The sequence below is a fragment of the Seriola lalandi genome, unplaced genomic scaffold (genome assembly GCF_002814215.2).
Source record: "Seriola lalandi dorsalis isolate HSWRI2012SDOR001 ecotype SW California unplaced genomic scaffold, Sedor1 jcf7180002054584, whole genome shotgun sequence".
NCBI classification, from domain to species: domain Eukaryota; kingdom Metazoa; phylum Chordata; class Actinopteri; order Carangiformes; family Carangidae; genus Seriola; species Seriola lalandi.
Window position 1 is genome coordinate 2137246 of NW_019525137.1, and position 18571 is coordinate 2155816.

The window sequence follows — 18571 nt, forward strand, 5'->3', positions numbered from 1 at the left end:
GGGGGGTGTTGGGGGAATAAGGAAAGTGATATGAGACTCCATCCAGCAAGCAGTTAGCCACAGATCAGCCCTGGGGGACAGCTAATCGATGGGGCTGTCGTCCAGCCTCATCATCTAGCCAGTGCTGGCCCAATTTCCCCCTGATGAGCTGGAGGCCACAGTCTAGGGAGGCTGGAGGAAGGTTAGAGTAGAGGGGAGCAGGATGGGTGACAGTGCAGGGGAAGGTCAGTGCTGATATAGGGAGGAGGCTCCATGCTGGAGCTTTGAAAGGAGAAACTGACACCAATTGGGTTCAGCACAGCTAAGCTCAACCACTGGTGCCTTGTATGTCACGAGTTAGGCTTGTTAGACAGGGGCCTAATAGGCAATAAGGGACACAGTTGTCACTTTGTGTATGATTGGTGTTGAGGACTCAGAGCCTGTGCAGCCAGCCTACTAGAGAACACAATTCAACGATGTAATCCTGCACTGTGGAGAAAAATCACAAAGTAAAAATGACAAAATTTATACAAATAAATGTCAATTTTTCTCTAGAATACTGTTTCAACCGATAACTAGTGCATACATTTTTAGCTTTCTGAATCAGTGGCCACATCCTTCAATGCCTGCATTTTATATCTGACCTCATCAAAATGGAGTAGTGTGCATGTTATTAGTTTATAATTAAAGGTCCCATATCGTATAAAATGAAATGTCCATGTCTTTTTTATTATAAAGCAGGTCTAGGTTCTATATTAATACTGTGAAAGTATCAAAGCGCTCAGTCCACAGAGAAATGCACACAGCTGGTTTTAAGGCTCAGTGTCTGAATACAGGCGGAGATGTAAAACTACATTGAGATGATTTTTGATTCTTAAAACCACAAATATATCTGTCTTATGGATTAACACTTTAAATAAAACACAGGAGAAATAAAATATTTTAAAAAAACAAAAAAAGTCAAATATTGGACCTTCAAGTTAGATTTCTTTAGGGGCTGCTCCTACATTTTGAATAGCCCAGCCAAATTAAATGTGGATGTGAAATATGAGGCAGCGTTTAAAATGGGATAGAAAAATTTTTCTGAATTCTTGGACTATTCTATGATTTATGCTTGTAACTACAGTGATTGTGTATTGGGCTCTGTGCCACTATCTCACAACTGACTCTTTTGAGTTTATACTCTGACACAGCAGGGTCATATTAAAGAGGAAGGTGCAAGAGGCTAACACATCTGTGGGTACTGAGCATCTTAGATGGAAACAGTAATAACAAAACACAACAGCAGTGGATGTTTAGCCCCAAAGATGGAGATAAAATAAATAAAAGCATGTCAATCTCCTCCATTTCAAATGTGAAATCATATTCTCTACGTTACATTCCCCTGAAGAAAACCCATCTTCAACATGTCCTTGTGCTGCTGCCGTTTGGTTGCCCAGCAGCGATCTGCCAGAGAAGATTTACAACATACTGTTACAATTAAGCATCAGTGTCATAGGGCCAAGTGTTTCTGAACCTGTATGCATACTATCAGTAATTAGATTTGGTGCAGTTGAGACTATTTTCTCTCTTTGACAATCTCCCTGTTTTCTTCATTTGAGTGGAAAGTGAATACTCTAGTTAACACGAGCCCCCGAGGCAACTCGCTGGCATCGCAATACATCTTTTAAGTGTGTGCCTGTGGAAGCCATTCTTTCACTTCCTCCTACAACAATAGGTCTCTAAAGACTCATTAGTCACAGTCACCTCTAAGTAAAGGAAGATGGAGGGAAGAGAGTGAAGGCAGCGCAGGTAGAGGGGAAGAGAGCACCAGCAGAAGCCAACTGACTGTAAAAGTGGAAACCATGATACGACTGCACACCATATTATTATATATACTATATTTGTAATAACAGATGTGATGATAAGGGAGACCGTTAATGAAGGCTGGGTCATAGCCTATGCTGCTATGCTATGATGAGTGCTGAGCATGTATGATTTGCGAAAATGTAAAAACAATGAGAACTACATGCTGAGGTGGGGGACAGTCTCCAGATTTCAACCTAAGGTCGCACCAATTTGAGATTCTGAAACAGCATGTGCAGCATGAGTAAATCCCGCAAATGAACTAGTTCAGAAGATACTGTATGTCTTTCAGAAACATATAAAAAGGGCCTAAAGGGAACAACTGTTTGTAATGTATCTGTTTTCAATGGCCACACTGGAAGAGAGTGGGTTAAAAAAAAAGCCTGGCATCATAAACTGAGACATACAAGCGCTGAGATGTGTTTACAATTTGGAATAATGGTCCACACTTTCAGTAGCGAGCCTGATTCCAAACCTCTGAATCAGCCCATAGCAAAGTTCCTTTTGAACATTTACATAGATCTGGTATTGTGCTCATTAACTACCTTCTCCCCCAGTGGGATTAAAAACAGGTATGTCACTCTCTGTTGCCTGAAATCTGAATAGCAAGTTTGGCAGCTGTGCATTATTAAGAGGAGCTGAATTCTCCACAGAGGTGTCCACCTCTCCAAAAACAAACAGACCTGGAGATTAAAACCAGTACAAACATTGATTAAAGCAGTTTCACACTTAAAGTGTTTCGCCGATGCTATATGGGGGACACAGGACGTCAGGGAAGAGCTGGAGCTGAGATTGATGCTACCCTTTGTGTAGATTGTTTCTCTGATAACTTATGAACCAGATGTTCAGGAGGTTTTTACCAGCAGCTGAATTATCCACAGAGGTGTCCTCCTCTCCATAATAAACAGACCAGGGGATTAAAACCAGTAGAAATACTGAATAAAGCAGTTTCACTTTAAAAATCAGAGATTTACTGGCGCTCTTCAGTGACACAGACAGCTCAGCTCCCAGCTGCTGGAGACGTCCTCTCCTAACATTTCCTCAGCTTGTTTTTCTGATAACTTCAGATCCAGACGTCCGATGACTAAAGTCTTTTATCAGGTTCAAATGTATAGTTGAACCACAACACTGACATATGGTCAGAGAGGACATGATGTCATTGACAGGCGACCAAATGAAACAGACCGTTACCATGATTAAAATCACAGATTTCTCTGGTTTGAGAATTGATAGAAACATTTGGGATAATGTAAGAACACAACTCAAAACATATAGAACATAGGTCCAGTCATTTTTAGATGTTTTAATGTGGAAAAGTTACAGATTATTACTTTAAAACAACATATTTGTCAAAAAAATATGACATTTTCAAGGTTGGCAGGATGCGAATTACACTTCATTCACTCAGTTAGAGCGAAGAGTCTGACTAAGTAAACATATATATGTAATATATATATATACATATATATGTGTGTGTGTGTGTGTGTGTGTGTATTCACATGAAATAAAATAAAGTGCTAGAGCAAATCTAAAATAAGATAGGACCTTAGAAATGACTGGGTAAAGCAAATACTTTAATTAAACTTTGTCTGATGATTTGATATCCTGTGTAAATGCTAAGCTTTGCTATGCCTTTCCTTTTTAATCTGAATATTTCTATTTATTCAGTGGAACTCGATAACTCTCCACTGAAAACTGCACTAAAGTTTAAAGTGGACAAGTCAGACTTCATTGCAGTTTTTATAGGCTAATGCTGCAATCTAATATAGTATCATTATGTCCTTATTTTTTATATCAGCAGTGAGCAACACAAACTAGCTGATATTCCATTTTCTATTAAAAGTCTATAGCAGCTGCAAACCAATACATCAGCATACTCTAATAGAGAGCTATATAGAAGATGTACCCTGCAAATGTTTTTAAGAAAGTGGAAATACTAGGGCATCACAAGGTCTTTCATTAGACATGCCTGTGATGGGCCCGGTGTAATATCCTCATCATAATTGGTGCACATATGTCACATATGCTGTTGACATTTCACCGAGCAGAAACAATTTGGCTGTGTGAAATAAGTGCAGGGCAGGGATACGAGCTGTGAGAAGAACAGGGAAGGAGGAAGAGAATGACAAAGAGAGAGAGAGAGAGAGAAAGAGAGAGACAGTGCTGCTAGTGGAGAGAAGGTTTAAAAAATAAAAGGGAGATAAAGCTAAAATGGGAGTGGACACGGTGTCAGTAAAGACGGACACTAATAGATTCTGGGAGAGAACATGTCATTTAAACAGGACGTTTTTATTAGAGTGAGTGACACCATTCTGTGAGACATGGCTTTGCCTCTGCTGGCTGTGTCAGACAGCTCAGATGAATGGATATCAGTTGTCTATGTTTAGTTTGCTAATAAAGGCTTGAAAGCGTCCTGGCGTTCAAAAAAATTATGCAGTGCAGGCTAAATCTTAGCTAATGCAAGCTAACCGTGAGTTGAGTTGCCGAGTTATACAGTTTTATAATTCATCAGGATTTAGAGAAAAAGCATCTGCTCATTATGCTGCTATTCGCCTGTGTTATATCGTCGGGCAATAAAAGAAATACCTTCATTTAAATTAAATGCCCTGACTTTAATAAAGAGGTTTTGGCATTTCTTCTAGGCTTTAAATAATCATTTAAGAACATAAAGATTTACAAAAAAATATATTGGAGCTCTTACATGTCATTAAAAACGTACTTATTTTTAGGTGGACACAGGATTTAGGCTTTAAACCCAGCTTCCCTTGTTCTGTAAGCAGAAATATTGATAAAGAAAACTGTCAGTTTGACTGAGATAATTCACTTCAAAATTCAGCTTTAAAACACCAGCAGGGCGAAGCTGCCAAGCCTCTCACTGGCCCAGGCATTAGTGGGTGTAGGTTTAAAAAGTTCTTCCTAATGGGATGATCACGAGTTTCCCTGGACACAGCTTCCAAGAGTGAGTCCAAAAGGTCCACTTCATCCTGCCAACCTTCCCAGCACTACTGGAAATGAATGGTCTCCCAGCCTCCTACCTTTATGTACTTTATCCTCATTTCATCCTTTAGATTCCATCCGTTCGTGAATTCAAAAAAAAAAAAAAAGAAAACTTAAGCGCTGCAGCTTTACATCAGATTTCTTTCAAAATAAATGTCATCTCTTCCCTCAGAACGTTTGGCTTTATTTCAAGAAACACACCATTCTCACACTTTTCAGTATTTTGTGCCAATACCTACGGTGCATTTGAATCCTGCTAATTGGTCCCAGGTGGATGTAACAAATCATGCTCTCAATCTGCCCTGCAGCCCTGAATAAATGCTACAAACAGCCCGGGCTTGTCAGGTAGCAGAGCTGCATCCATTGTGTGCAGCTCCCAGCACTGAACTCAGCAGCCTTGACATCCAGGGAAGTCAAACGGAGGCGAGACTCACTGTCCCCGCTCTCATCCCCCACCCCAGCTCCCCCCTGGTAAACACTGGCACTGCTGCTTTTCCGACCTTGTCCAACCTGCACATTGAGGGAGATAAGCAGCCCTCAGGACAATACAGCGAGAGTTACCACTCTTACGTGTTCAACATAATCTCCACTTGGTGCTGTGCTAAAAGGTCAAGCGTAACTGTGGGCCCCCCTGGCTGGAGCAGGACAGGATTGCCGTGGTCGGTGGGGGTTTCTGTAGTAGCTGCAGGTGGAAAGGAACCCTGGCCCGAAACAGAGATAATTCCATTCGTATACACCGGAGCCCCCCCCCCCTGCCCCTCCACTCAAACTAACAACCGCCCCCCAAGCCCCCATCTCCCCCCTTGTAATTGAGTTGACTCTTTCCTAGAGGAAACTCCTTGTCTGCACCGTTGCAGCTGAAGGGGGGGTTACGCCATCTATGGTAGAGATTTTGCACTATAGCCAGAAAGCTACCGCTGCAGCCGGCTGGGCCTGCTAGCCTACAGCTCAGTACTAATGATGAGATTCTAGCTTTGATGCTTATGTAAACCCCCCCCCCCCCCCCCCCTCTTCTCTCTCTCTCTCTCCTGTCTCTTTGTGTGGTGCAGGTTTTGTGTGGGAGACAAGTTTTTCCTGAAGAACAACATGATCCTGTGCCAGACAGACTACGAGGAGGGGCTGATGAAGGAGGGCTACGCTCCCCAGGTCCGCTGACCCTCGTAGGCCAACACGGAGGGAGAGGAGGAGGAAGAGGAGGAGGAGTGGGAGAAAGAGAGATACCGAAGGAGAGCTTGCAATCACACAACAAAAAGCACTATTGCCTCCTGTCCATCTCCTGTCCCCCACATGTACATAACTAAGCAAGCCTCCCTGGGCGGGGACACGTTCTGCTGTACAAAATAGCCATAGAGACGCCAGTGTGGCAGGGGAAGGCCCTGGAAGCAACAACAAACTACGACTATGAAAAAAAATAGTTTGTCCATTTCTTTGTTTGTGACTGACGGATGCTGCCTCGTTCCTTCTGGCCAACAAACACCGGCTTCAGAGCAATTTCTAACCAACAGGTGTTCCCGGTTGTTGGAAAATAAAACAAAAAAAAACAAAAAAAACACACACCCAAAACCAGACTTGTCTCATTTTACCTGACAAGGACAGACAGTGTCCCACCTGACTGCACAGTCCAACAGCTTCTACTTGAATCTAAAATACACTGAGGTATTGTCAATCAATGTAATTTTGCGATGAAGACCTTTTTACTGTATGATATCAGATTAAAAACACAGTGAATGTAAAACTGAAGAGCGGCAAAAATTAACGCCTTTGGATGACTGATTTGTTGCTGTGTGTGTGCGCGCGTGTGTGTGTGTGTGTTTGTGGATCCCTCTTCAGGATGAGGACTTACCTGCGTTGCAGTCTCACAAGGCTTGGTCTGGTCCATATAGTCCTTTCAGAACCTTAGGATTCCAAAGCTGATCACAAGGGTGTCGACATTGCAACAACGAGTCACAAAGCTGCGTTCGCCAACGGGCAAACAGTCAGACTTTGTGACATAATCAGTGCTTTTCTATGGATGGATGAAATCTCTCACCGCTGCGTCACTCAAACACCATTGAGCCGTTGTACTGTTGACCCTTGAGGTTTGTTTTTATGGTTGCATCACTCCATAATCGTCACGTAAAAGTATGATTGGCTGTTTCGAATGTGTAAATAGGAAACTGTGTTGATAGTACACTACGTCAGATGTTATGTTTTCAGCTTGCTTTGCAGCCCCCAAGTGGCCCAAAAAAAAAAAAAAGAAATCAATTAAAGCAGCTTTAAACGTTATGGACCAGACTGCGGCTGTGTGAGACTTCTTCAATGGGGTGACGAGAGTCAGTTCCATTCCTAAAATGCATTCCGTCAGAGCTACTTTCAGCAGTATTTGGGCAACCTGGGTTTGGACTACGACTCCAGACTCTGTTCTTGTGAAGGAAGGCTGTGTATTTTTTGCTGGAAACAGTCTTTCTATTTATTAAAACCTTGCTTTCACACTGGTCTGAACTGAAATACGGGGAGGTTCTCACGGAGACAGGTTGTTGTAGCGATTGTAGGGGTGTAGGGATCGGTCTGGGATGGTGGGGGGTTGGTTACTTTTTTGTACACTATTTATTTGATAAGCATTCAGTGTATCACCTGTTGTCCAAAGTTTGGCATTGTTTGACATGCTGGTACTTGAATCCAATTGTTGATTTTCTCAATCACTGGTTTATGACGGCTCTGTAATTTTCAGCACAGCTCTGGGTTCAGTTAACTGCTCTCTCCAACAGGTCCGTCACATTAAGACGCGGTCACCTCGACCACGACGCCGCCCTGCTGCAGAGCAGTTACATCCTTTTCAAAAACAAACAAACCATTGATATTTCTATATTAAATTATCAGCATCTGAGCGTGTGCGACAGCGCTCAGCACCATTTCTTAGCTGGAAAAGAAAAAGATCCTTCTCTAATTTGTAAATTATGGGTGTACATAAAAGAAATATTCATTTTTGCTTGCTATTGTACAATGATTTCTTTTTATGTGTCATCCAGCATGAGATGTTTATTTTTAGGACAACGCTTGTAAATACTGTAATTGTAATAATTTTAAGCACAAATGTAATACAGTTTTATTGTGTTACCAGTTTGTGTGGTGTCTCTTTTCTCTCATTCTTATGTTTTTCTTTCAATAGTTGTATAAGGCTGAGATTTACATCTGGAGAAAGTTTGCGCTTTCATATTTTATATATCCATTTATAAGTCACTATGTTTACTGAAGCAGCTAAGGTTAAGCATCGAGCTCAGGAGCACAGCTTTGCATGCGAGCCAGCCGCCTGAAAGAGCCTGTTCCCCGTTCATTACCCTAACCAGCAAAGCATGTTGCAGCCTATGATATATGATTGATCTAAAGTGCAATCATTTCCTCGGCTTATTGTCTCTCTGCTGCTTGTAAAATGCCCCTTTTTTTTTTGGGCTTTTTGGTTTCGTTAAAATGAGAGGGAGCTCACAAAACATCAGAGTGAAGAGCCTTGGTTCCAGGGTTGAAATTTCCCATTCAAATGAGATCTTCACGCATTTTTCAAATCCATCTTTTGTTCGGCTCTAAAAACACAATAGGCTTTCATCTTGTCAGAGTAAAAAGTGGATTTTCTATTTTGGTACTGTCATGTGTCACACATGGAACAAGAGAAGAAAAAAAAAAAAAAAACCAACACTTCATTTATACTTTGCCATTAGCCGACTTCAAGAAGGGGTGCCATCTATCTCCTCATGGGTTATTTCAACTAATTACCTGGATTTCAATTTAGAATCATCTGGAATGTCGAGGTAAAACATTTGGATTAAAGTTATTGCTCTCATTAGTGAGGTGCTTCTAAAGTGCCCTGTGAAGTTTGTCGACACCACATTACAGAGCATAATATCCAGGCCAATTAAGCTAATTGAATTTCCTTATCCACAGACACAAAGAAGAGAGAGAAACTCTTTGATTAGGCTCAAGCTGTTGAAAGTCCTTTAGTAGATGAAAACACTCTGAGTAGATGGAGATTACAGCCTAGTCAAATTAAAAGAAAGTGTGGCAACCATATGAAGAATTCCACTAACGGCAGACATGTGTCATGTGCTATTATGGCTGAACAACCCCAGACTCAGATGTTAACTCCTGAGTCCTGCTGCTGATAATGTGACATCATTACTGCCATGTTGTCCGTGGTCACAGGGATGATGCAACGCAATGTGATGGCCGTCTGCACCATTAGAACACACATACGCAGCTAAATAGGTAGTGTTTCTGTGAATCCTGAGAAAACATGTCTTTTGTTGGCTTAAGAGAAGTTCACTATAAGCATTTACCAATATATAATAGATGGTGTAATGAACATTATGAGAGAAGCAATGTTTTCATGACTTAATAAATTACCCAAATCTGCTCTATTTTCCTTTAAAAAAAAAATGTCTTCTACCTAACCTTAAATGCTATGTTCATCCAAAATCTAACTTCCTGCAAGTGGTACATCCAAATATTTTAGAGAGGGAGATATTCACCTCTGAGCGTCAACAATACAGGGGAGGTAAAAAAAAGAAATTTGGTCCAAAGTATCGAGAAATTCCATTTAAAATATTCACAGCAACATCTTTTTTTCTGGGATAATCTGGATACACTGGACAGAACACACCGCCCGATACAATAATACAGCTGCCTCTGATACAGTGATTAATCAATAAATCACTTTCAGTTATAGGTCTTCAATTCTTTTACTGAACAACTGCACATTATTGCATCCGCAACATTTTTTACATCTGTCTCTGCTGGTTACTTCCCAGATTGCACTTCTACGTTAAGCTAATTAATCACTCTGGCTTTACTGCCACCTTGTGACCTCTATTATTAACTGTATCTAATTTTGTAATTTACAATACAAACAAATGAAATATTTAACTGTTTTAAATTGTATGAATTACTGTATCAATGACCTAAAAGGTACAACCCCCACCCCCTCTCCCATGAAGACACTTTGTAAAGGATGTAGGACTTGATATAGTGCCATCTGATGTGCAGTACAGGATCTCAAGTCCATCGCTTTGAGAGAACAGTTCCTTTATTATCCCAGTTTTCCAAATCCGGCTTGTTGTCTCTAAAAAGTACCAGATGTCCCTATTTTAGGAAAGTGGAGCTTGGTGTCTCTCCGGTATCTCAGCTCCAGTAAATACTCCCTCTTCCACTGATTCCAGAAGTTGTTGAGGAGACCCTGCTGATATCTCTATCTACAGGTCAGCTCCTCTTCGTTGGAGTTGGAGGCTTGACTGGCAGCATGAAACGGTTTAGGTAGCAAGGAGGAAAGTTGCCCATCAGAAGTGAAGCTGGTGTCTGAGGCGGGGGTTCTTCCTGCTCATTATAGACAAAGGTGAGCAATCTTGAATTGATTGTTGCCTCTGTCTCCACCAATACGAAAGCTCCTCAAAGCTCAGGGAAGCGTTTCTCAAACTCCTTCACTGATTGGACCAGTCTTTCCCAAAATCCTCCTCTCCAAGTGTTTTGTAGAGCAATGTACTTTGATGAGATGCCTCTTTGAGAAAAACCTTTGAGGTGAGGTCTTGATCAACTCGTTTGAAGCCTTGTGCCTTGTAAGAATAGACAATGACGCCTTGTCTGGTATATCTTGAATGCTAGGAGGATTTTCATTGTTGACTGGTCCCACACCAATTCCAGGTGCACTGGGTCACAGCACAGGTGAACAATGCTATGTGCTCTTGGTCTTGACATAAAGTGAAGTCCACTCCAATAATTCCAATGGGAGGTGATTCTGTAATCCAGACTCTTGGTAGGGGTGAACTTACTCTGAATCTCTTAGGAGGTCCTTTTTAACGTTTATCAGACTCGAGGGTTACAATACTTGTCTCTTAAGAGTTGCGCTATAAGTGTCTCTCATACCTGAACACATCACCTGGTCATGACTGTGTTTGAGCAGTATTCTGGATAGTCTGTGATTGGAAGGCAGGATCCATGGATGCTTCTCACTGAGGCTGAACAGAGACTAAACCATAATTTTTCATCAATAGACGGTTTCTGGTGTCTGTCTTTGTGGATGTTTTGTACGGCTTGCATTGCACTCATTTTTCTTTGAAAACCTTGATTTTGTGTTTACAAAAACTGCTGTCTGTCAGCTTCTGACAGATCCTCAGCTGTCAGCTCTCCTCGCCTCTTTTCTTCTTCCTTTGAGCAAGAGTTGTTGATAAATTGTTTGATCCAGGCTGTGACACTGAATACAGCTTTCAGTTTACTGTAATTCTCCAGCTTGAATAAGGGAATGTTGTGATGTCTCTTCTGTGTTATTCAGCTGGACTGTGACATTGCTTGACCCAAGCTCAGCCTTTATCTCCTCCTTATAGAGCTCTTCATCAGATGGCTCTGGCTGCACTGTTTTTCAGTTTTGAGACTGTCTGACCTCTTGTGATGAGATCAGCTGGGTAAAACCTTCCACTAAAATGTAACCAGGTTTCTCGTGCAATCTATGAATTAATCTCCACCACATGAACAACAAACTGTTTTCAAGGTGAGTTACTTAATGGGTGCTGCTCTTCACTTGGACATGACTAGTCTTGTCACAGTTTTTCCTCAAGCTCTCTTTCCTTTGAGATATGCTACTGCACTACATGCATTCTCACTTTTATTAGTAAACATGAGGAACTTGACCTTGTCCATTTTGCACTTTATCAGTTCCATGCCACCTTGGGTTGACTATCAGATTCAGCTGAAGCAGTTCTGTACACTATTGCTGCGATTATTGAGGGAGGTCCTTGGGAAACTCTTAGTGTATATGGCACCAGTGATCCCATGGGGGTCAAATCTTTTAGTTGATGACCACAGGACTTTCCTTGTGTTCTAAAGCCATGTGCTTCAGGTTCCAGGGTGTCAAAATCCTCTTGCAGCCACTTGACCTTCACTTCAAAAGGAAAGTTCCAGCAGTGGACAAGATCTACTTTGCACTTGTGGTCAGTGAATATGTGTCTTCAGTATCACTTGGCAATGACGTCATCAACATACAGAATCTCTCAGAATGTTGAATGATCTCTCTGGTACTCTTCCAGTGTGTTTCCTGAATCTAACCTCAAGCAAGAACAGGTTCCTATGAACCACAGGAACCTCAAGGTATCTCTGTCCTTTAGATACCTGTAGGAAAGCCTTTGTGATGTCTGCCATGAATGCAAATGGATGCAGCGTTAATCCCGCTGAGGTGATTAGGGAGTCTGGGTTTGGATTTGTTATGGTGGGCCACCAGTTGTGAAGATTCAGACAGCTGTCTTCATGACAAGAAGCATGGGAAAAACCAAACTTGAATTCCCTGATTATATAGTCAAGTATGTACACATTACTGCTCTCAGTTTTATAGTGTGTGTTCACTTTCTGTGATCGCTACACATTATTCCTTGCTGAAGACAGTCTTCTATCACATCGTTTTATCTCTTGAACAATGTTCAACAGCTCTTCCAATCTTTTCTGTCAACTCTCAGATTGTCTGGGAGTTCAGGTGTATCTTAATGGTGCAGGTAATTCTGCTTCATATCACCTTTATTGTACCTGACTGACCTGTCAATGTCCTCAACCTGTTCCTCACCTTTGCTGGGACTCCATTTCCCAGATTGCATGTAGGCGGGAGGTTTCCTCAATATCAGTCTTCACTCATGCTTTTCATGTATACCACACTGCCCAGCCTAATATGGTTTCTATGGTGACCAAGGATTCCGACAGTCTCTGTATTTTCCGATGTTAGTAAGGACCTGTCAATACTGACAGCTCTAGTTCTTCAGCACTGCTGCCTAAGCTTCTGCTGAAGGTAGCCACAGCTGCTGCTGGATTTGTTCTCCGGGAACCTGCATGATAGCAGATCAAATTGTCAACAGAACCTTTCAACAGAAAACAATTTACTCTTTATTGCCACTATTCTTGAGGATTCATTTTACATTGTTGCATTCAGTTGCTACTGGAGTTTCATTGGTTAAGTGCCTGGCATGTTCTCTGTTTTCAACTTCCTGTTGTAGGAAGGGATAAGCTTAAGAATCTTCAACTCATGCCTCAAACGTGTTTGCTATGGTCATTTGGGATCATCTGGAGGAATATGTGGCACACCAATCTTGATATGTTTCTGAAACCATTCCTATGGCTTCCTATGTACTACCTTAAGGCTACAATGTGAAAATGGATGGATGACCCGAAAACATAATGCTTCCAGCCCTGGCTATGGATAGGCATAAGGCATTATGTGTTCAGGTCGTCCATAGGTCTGCATATACCATTCTCTTGAACTCAGTGACAATGGAATCCCTTCAAATTTGCCACAAATGTCAATGTGGACTCAGGGATGAACTGATTAGATTTTTGTGGTCAAAAGGTTAAAGTTCAAGGTCACTATGAGCTCACGAAACATGTTTTCGGCGTCTTGAAAATAATATCTCAAGACGACCTTGAGGGAATTTCTTGAGATTTGGTACAAACATTAACTTGGATCCAGAATTTTTTCAACAATTCATACACTAATTATCACAGAATTTATCACAAATGTCTAATAGCATAAAATGATGACGTGAAGACAATTTATATCCAAAAGGTCAAAGGTTGGCTTCATTGTGAGACCATAATGTTCAGCAAAAACACTTTTCTGTCCATTATTCAATGCTGTAACTCAGGAACAGAAGGAGAGATTGTGACTATAGTTCACATTGGGTCGGATACTGAATTGATTCACAAATCTTGAGTGCCCAGCTTGTAAAGGTCTTCTGTGTTGCCAGGTTTAAGATGTGCATGAAGCAGCCATGTTTTAGAAACATTCATATTTGAAGCATTCCCTATTGTCATGCCCACAACTTTGTTTTCCATCACAATTAGCTTTAATGGCCAAATATGTGAACGGATACAAAGAGTTGACTGTTTTTTTTTTCTTTCAGTGAACTTGCACACTAATACAGTAGACACACAGAAGAACATGAACAACAAAAGGTTAAAGAAGTCAAGTTAAATCCATTTTATTTATATATTCATGTATCACATCTTCACAATCCTCTATCCTTAGACCATTGTCTCAAATGAGGAAGAATTCCCATGAATCCACACAATGGAAAAAACCCGGTAAATGTTTTATCTGATCTTTTCATTGTGTTTATGAAGTGTATCCATTAATGTTATTTATAAATTCTATTCTATATTGCATTTAGATTGTATTTGTTTGTATGTTACTGTGTTTTATTTACAACAAACTGCCCCTTGTTGGGTTAATAAGGTTGTTTGTATTGTTTTGTAGAAACCTCTGGAAGAGCAACAGAGGCGGGAATCCCACTCCAGGGCCAGACCTAGCACATCCAGTGCCCTGGGCAAGCTTCCCCTGGTCCCCTCTGTCAAGCACACACAGGATGTGGACCCACAAAGCAGACTCAGAAGAGGATCAGGTTCAAGGTTTAATCAGTCCAAAAATCGGTACACAGGTGATCAATCAATATGGCAAAGATATCCAAATCGGAAACAAGAGGGACAAACAAACGAGGGACTACACGAGAAAATGCTGGAACATTCACACGGGGGTAAAGACGATCTGGCAACACATGAGGGGAAGACAAGGACTTAAATACTCTAAGGCAGGGGAGTCAATGAGACACAGGTGAAACACATTAGGGTGGGGCAGGTAGTCACACAGGATGTGGGATCTGAAACAAGACCAGACAATGGTACCAAAATAAAACAGGGAACATAAAAGACAAAGAACCATGAACTCAAGTAACTTGACAGGTCATGACACCCTCAACCCAATCACAAGTCAGTCGCAGCTGTCAATCATGATGTCAAACTCCCATTTTACAGCATCAAATAACGAATTAAGACCAAACTTATTAGACAAATGACCATTGGAACATACATCAGTGTGAAGAACTACCTAAAATGACAGAAACCATCTTTGAGGGAAATTTATTTGACGTGTACTATATACCATACATCAGCTGACGGGCAATGTTTTGGCTTCAAACTTTTGGGGAGCTGTGATGTCGCCCATCATTATGTTATAGTAATTGAAATTGCCCCATAGGAAATACTGGTAATGCTTTGTTTAGAATCTAGAAAACTGCAAATCTATAGTCAACTAAAAATACACTTTCTTTTTTTTCTTTCACATCACCACATGAGGTGAACCACATTGAACATTTTCTCTGTCTACAAGTTACAAGTTACTTGTGCCTGAGCTAAAGCCAGCTTCTTCTTGCTCCCCTGCATCGGTCTGAAATTTGGGCTATTCCTTCACATAAACACTCAACTTTACCAAAGGGAAGGCTGAACTGGGAGGCACAACACTGCAAAACTGTGTTTTATTTAAGATTCTTTATTACAATATAAACCACTCACAGCTCAGTGGGGCCATGAGCTGTAAGGGGCTGTAAGATGTGTACTCCCCTCCCTCCAGAAGAAAAAAAATATACATCAAAGTAGAAGAAAGCCTGCGAAAAGTAAAGAAAATGAAAACGAAACAACTCGGCTATGTCCCTGGCAGCTACAGTGAACTGACAAAGCACAAAGAAAAACAGAGAGCCCAAACTCTCCCACATTAAGATCTATAGTCATTAAGACCATTTAGAAAAGGCATTAACTGCCAGGCTGTGTATCGTTAGCGTCTTCATTCCTGTGTCACAGCTGACCCTGGAGTAAGCGTTGGGTGTGCAGTTAGCCCTGCTCTCCTATGCCAAACGGCTCCAGGGGCAAAAATAATGATCTTCACAGACATGCCAATGCTATCTGGACCAGATAACACTGCTTTAATGACTCCTTATCCTTTGGCCCTTTCAAGGAGATGGGCGCCCTGGCAAATATATTCCCGTTGTTGGGTCATTAACTCTTTATTGCAGGGATAATAGACTTTTGTATTTTTGGTCTGATTTGAGTGTACTACTCAACTGAGTACAACCCTCTGAGAGATTAGTCAGCCCTCAGTAACAATGCACAACACTCAGGTCACCATTACTGATTCACCAGTCAAAACAAATGATGACTTTTGTTCTATAAAAAGAAAAGACAAACATCAAATGAATGTATTATTGTTTGGATAATGATTGTGTGTCGCAAAATTATGGCTCTCTGAAGTTGTTGTTAAAGAGCTATCTCATCACGAATTATGTAGATGTTCCATCTGTGCTAGTAATCTGTGTAGTGCATTAAAACTAGACCCACTTTGGCACTGTTCAGGGCCAGTCGAAACCACTGTGGGGCCTTAATCTCAGTCACAATAGATAAAAAGAGTCATGGAGCAGTGAACTAATTCCATATAATGTTCTTTAATTTTATAAGCAACACTCAAACATAACAGCTGTGGTATTAGGAATGCAGCTGCTGCTACACCTCAGTCATGCCTGTCAAAGCTGCTTTTCCATCAACTGTCAAAACAGCTGTTTTGACATCCCTGATGAGGTGTAGAGAGATTCCATGCTGAATTTAATCCGGATATTTGTGGTCCCCACAGAATGTGTCCTACTAAATCTGGTGTACTCTTGACCCTTGTTCCACCACCACATGGCAAAGTCCATGACAAGGTATGTTCAAAACTAAGGGCTGTATTTATGTGACCTTTTCTGAGAATATTCATTGTCTCAAGAAGATAAAAAAATTAAAAAGTACCCACTTATTTATGATATATATAAGATTGAATTATATACACCAGAGGATAAACCCTATTGATCTTTCATTACTGCTAACAGTCGACCATTTGACCTATACACAACAAATATTACAACACACTTCCCTTCATTTATTTTCATTTTCATCACCATCACACACAATTTGTATACAGGATGTCTCATTAATCAATTGGCAGGTTGTCTTCAAAGTTGTTAAGTAGGTTCACACTTACAAGAAGATGAAACCTTTTAACATTTTGAGTTTAAAGAAGCTATATGTAAGTTTTCATATTGCTACATAGCCAATGTTAGCATATAAATTGTTTACTTAGCAGTCTTACCAAGAGCTTCAGTCATTGTTGTTTTTCCAAGACAAGAGGTTATAATATGTCGTCTGAGTAGCTACTGCTTCAGGACAGCCTGGATGCTACAGTGACTCGCTATTGGAAAGTGATGAGACGGTCCAGCCAGGCTGGAGCTAGCAGGTTATCATGCTAACTTCAGTAGTAGAAAAGAAGTGATAGAAATAGAAGCAAAATAAAAGAGTTTCTTTCCAGTTGCAGTAAGAGCGGAGTATCCTCAGACACTGCTCCAGTCTCATAAAACCCAACAATCTGTTTTCTTTTCTGCCACCAGGTGGCGCAGAGTCACTCCCTCATCATTATTCTTATCATTAACCTTTATTTATGTTTTTCTATATCGGACGATGTTGCGGTCATAAGTCTATAGCTGTACATTTCATCAGCAGCCAGCTTACACTTACTTCTGTTGAGATCAAATCTATTTCTATGTACATCTCATCTGCTCCGATGTTTGACACCCAAAAAAGAAAAACATGTAAATGAGAACAATTACACTGTCAATTGGGCTGCATTAAAACACAATACGGATGACCACAAGGAGGGGAGGATGAAGGCGGGAAAGGAAAGACTGCGTCTTTATACATTACAGAGTTATTGATGCTTTAACACTATCTAGAAAGTAGTTCTTGACTACATGAGCTCTTGGTTTAGCCAGGCACCTACACACCCATTTGCGAATCTGGAACCTCTCAGTTCATTTTTTTATTTTTCCAGGGGCGTTATCAACGGTCGCAGATCAAAACTGGACACAGTTGGGTAGACCTACAACCAATCATAGCAGTGAAACATGATGTAGCTCAGAGCAGGGCCAGTCGACACATTAAACTTTCACCAAATCCTGTCGGTAGTATGGCGAGCACATCTTCCTTATCAACAAACACTCTAAGTGCTGTTGTTTGTTCTTCCTTTAGAGAAAATAGTCCATTCAGTTCATTTAATACTGTCGCAATTGGGATTCAACAGACCTCTCCACTTCAGCCATCTTGGTTGTTAACGAAAATGCTTTAACAGCATTCCTCTGTCAGTCATCGTGTCTACCTGCCCCATTTTAGATAAATGATTATAATTGGTCTGACTTGTCTCAGGACAGATGGAAAGCTGTCTGAGCAGGAAGGGAGGAATAAACATGAGCTTGCTGATTGGTCTGTGTGAGGGAGCTGGCAAGCATCCCCCCTCACTAAGGTGAAAAAACTATGCACATTGGCTAAGACAGGAAGTTTATTTTTTGTTGTGCTTTTATTTTGGGAACCCCTACTAACCACTCTCTCTGTTTGAGGTCTACTTCCGGGGGGCGTGTTTTCATGGAGTGCACACATGGGAATGCTGCCAGACTCAGCAGGTGTCAATTACCTCATCAGGTTGTACCAAGTGGGCAGGAAGGAGAGAGGGGAGTGGGTAGAGGGGTTTTACTTAAGTTTGGCTTTTGTTGGGTATTTCTTTAGTTTATTATGTATTCTATTTGGATCTGTGTTAGGCCAAAGGTTAGTTTATGTAAATATCAGTGTGGTTAAATTGTAAAGGTATTCAATATGTGTGGTGCTAGTGTCTAGGGTCCCTGCACTAGGTGATGTTTGGTAGAGGCTATGGGTACTTATACCAGGTGGGAAAGCAGGGTAGGGTGTCAGAGAATGGGGGTCAGGTTGGACATCACTGCCGCCACTGCTATCCAATGTAACCTGCTACACCAGTCAGACTGCTTTGGTTGTCCAGCCATCCTGTGACCTCTATATAAGAACTGTTGGATGTTGTTTGTGTCATTTGCCTCAGCTCACCAGTAAACTAAGA

General features: G+C 41.2%; 1 protein-coding gene across 3 annotated transcripts in view; it reads left to right on the forward strand.

Annotated features, from left to right (window-relative positions):
• The window catches only part of lmo3 (LIM domain only 3), a 52213-nt gene extending 44296 nt beyond the window's left edge, over positions 1-7917 (forward strand). For all 3 annotated transcript variants that reach the window (XM_023418713.2, XM_023418714.2, XM_023418711.2), the window contains exon 4: positions 5871-7917. In XM_023418713.2, the coding sequence (XP_023274481.1) occupies positions 5871-5976 (106 nt within the window). In that variant the 3' untranslated portion in view covers positions 5977-7917. The remainder of the gene's footprint in view (positions 1-5870) is intronic.
• The last annotated feature ends 10654 nt before the right edge of the window (positions 7918-18571 follow it).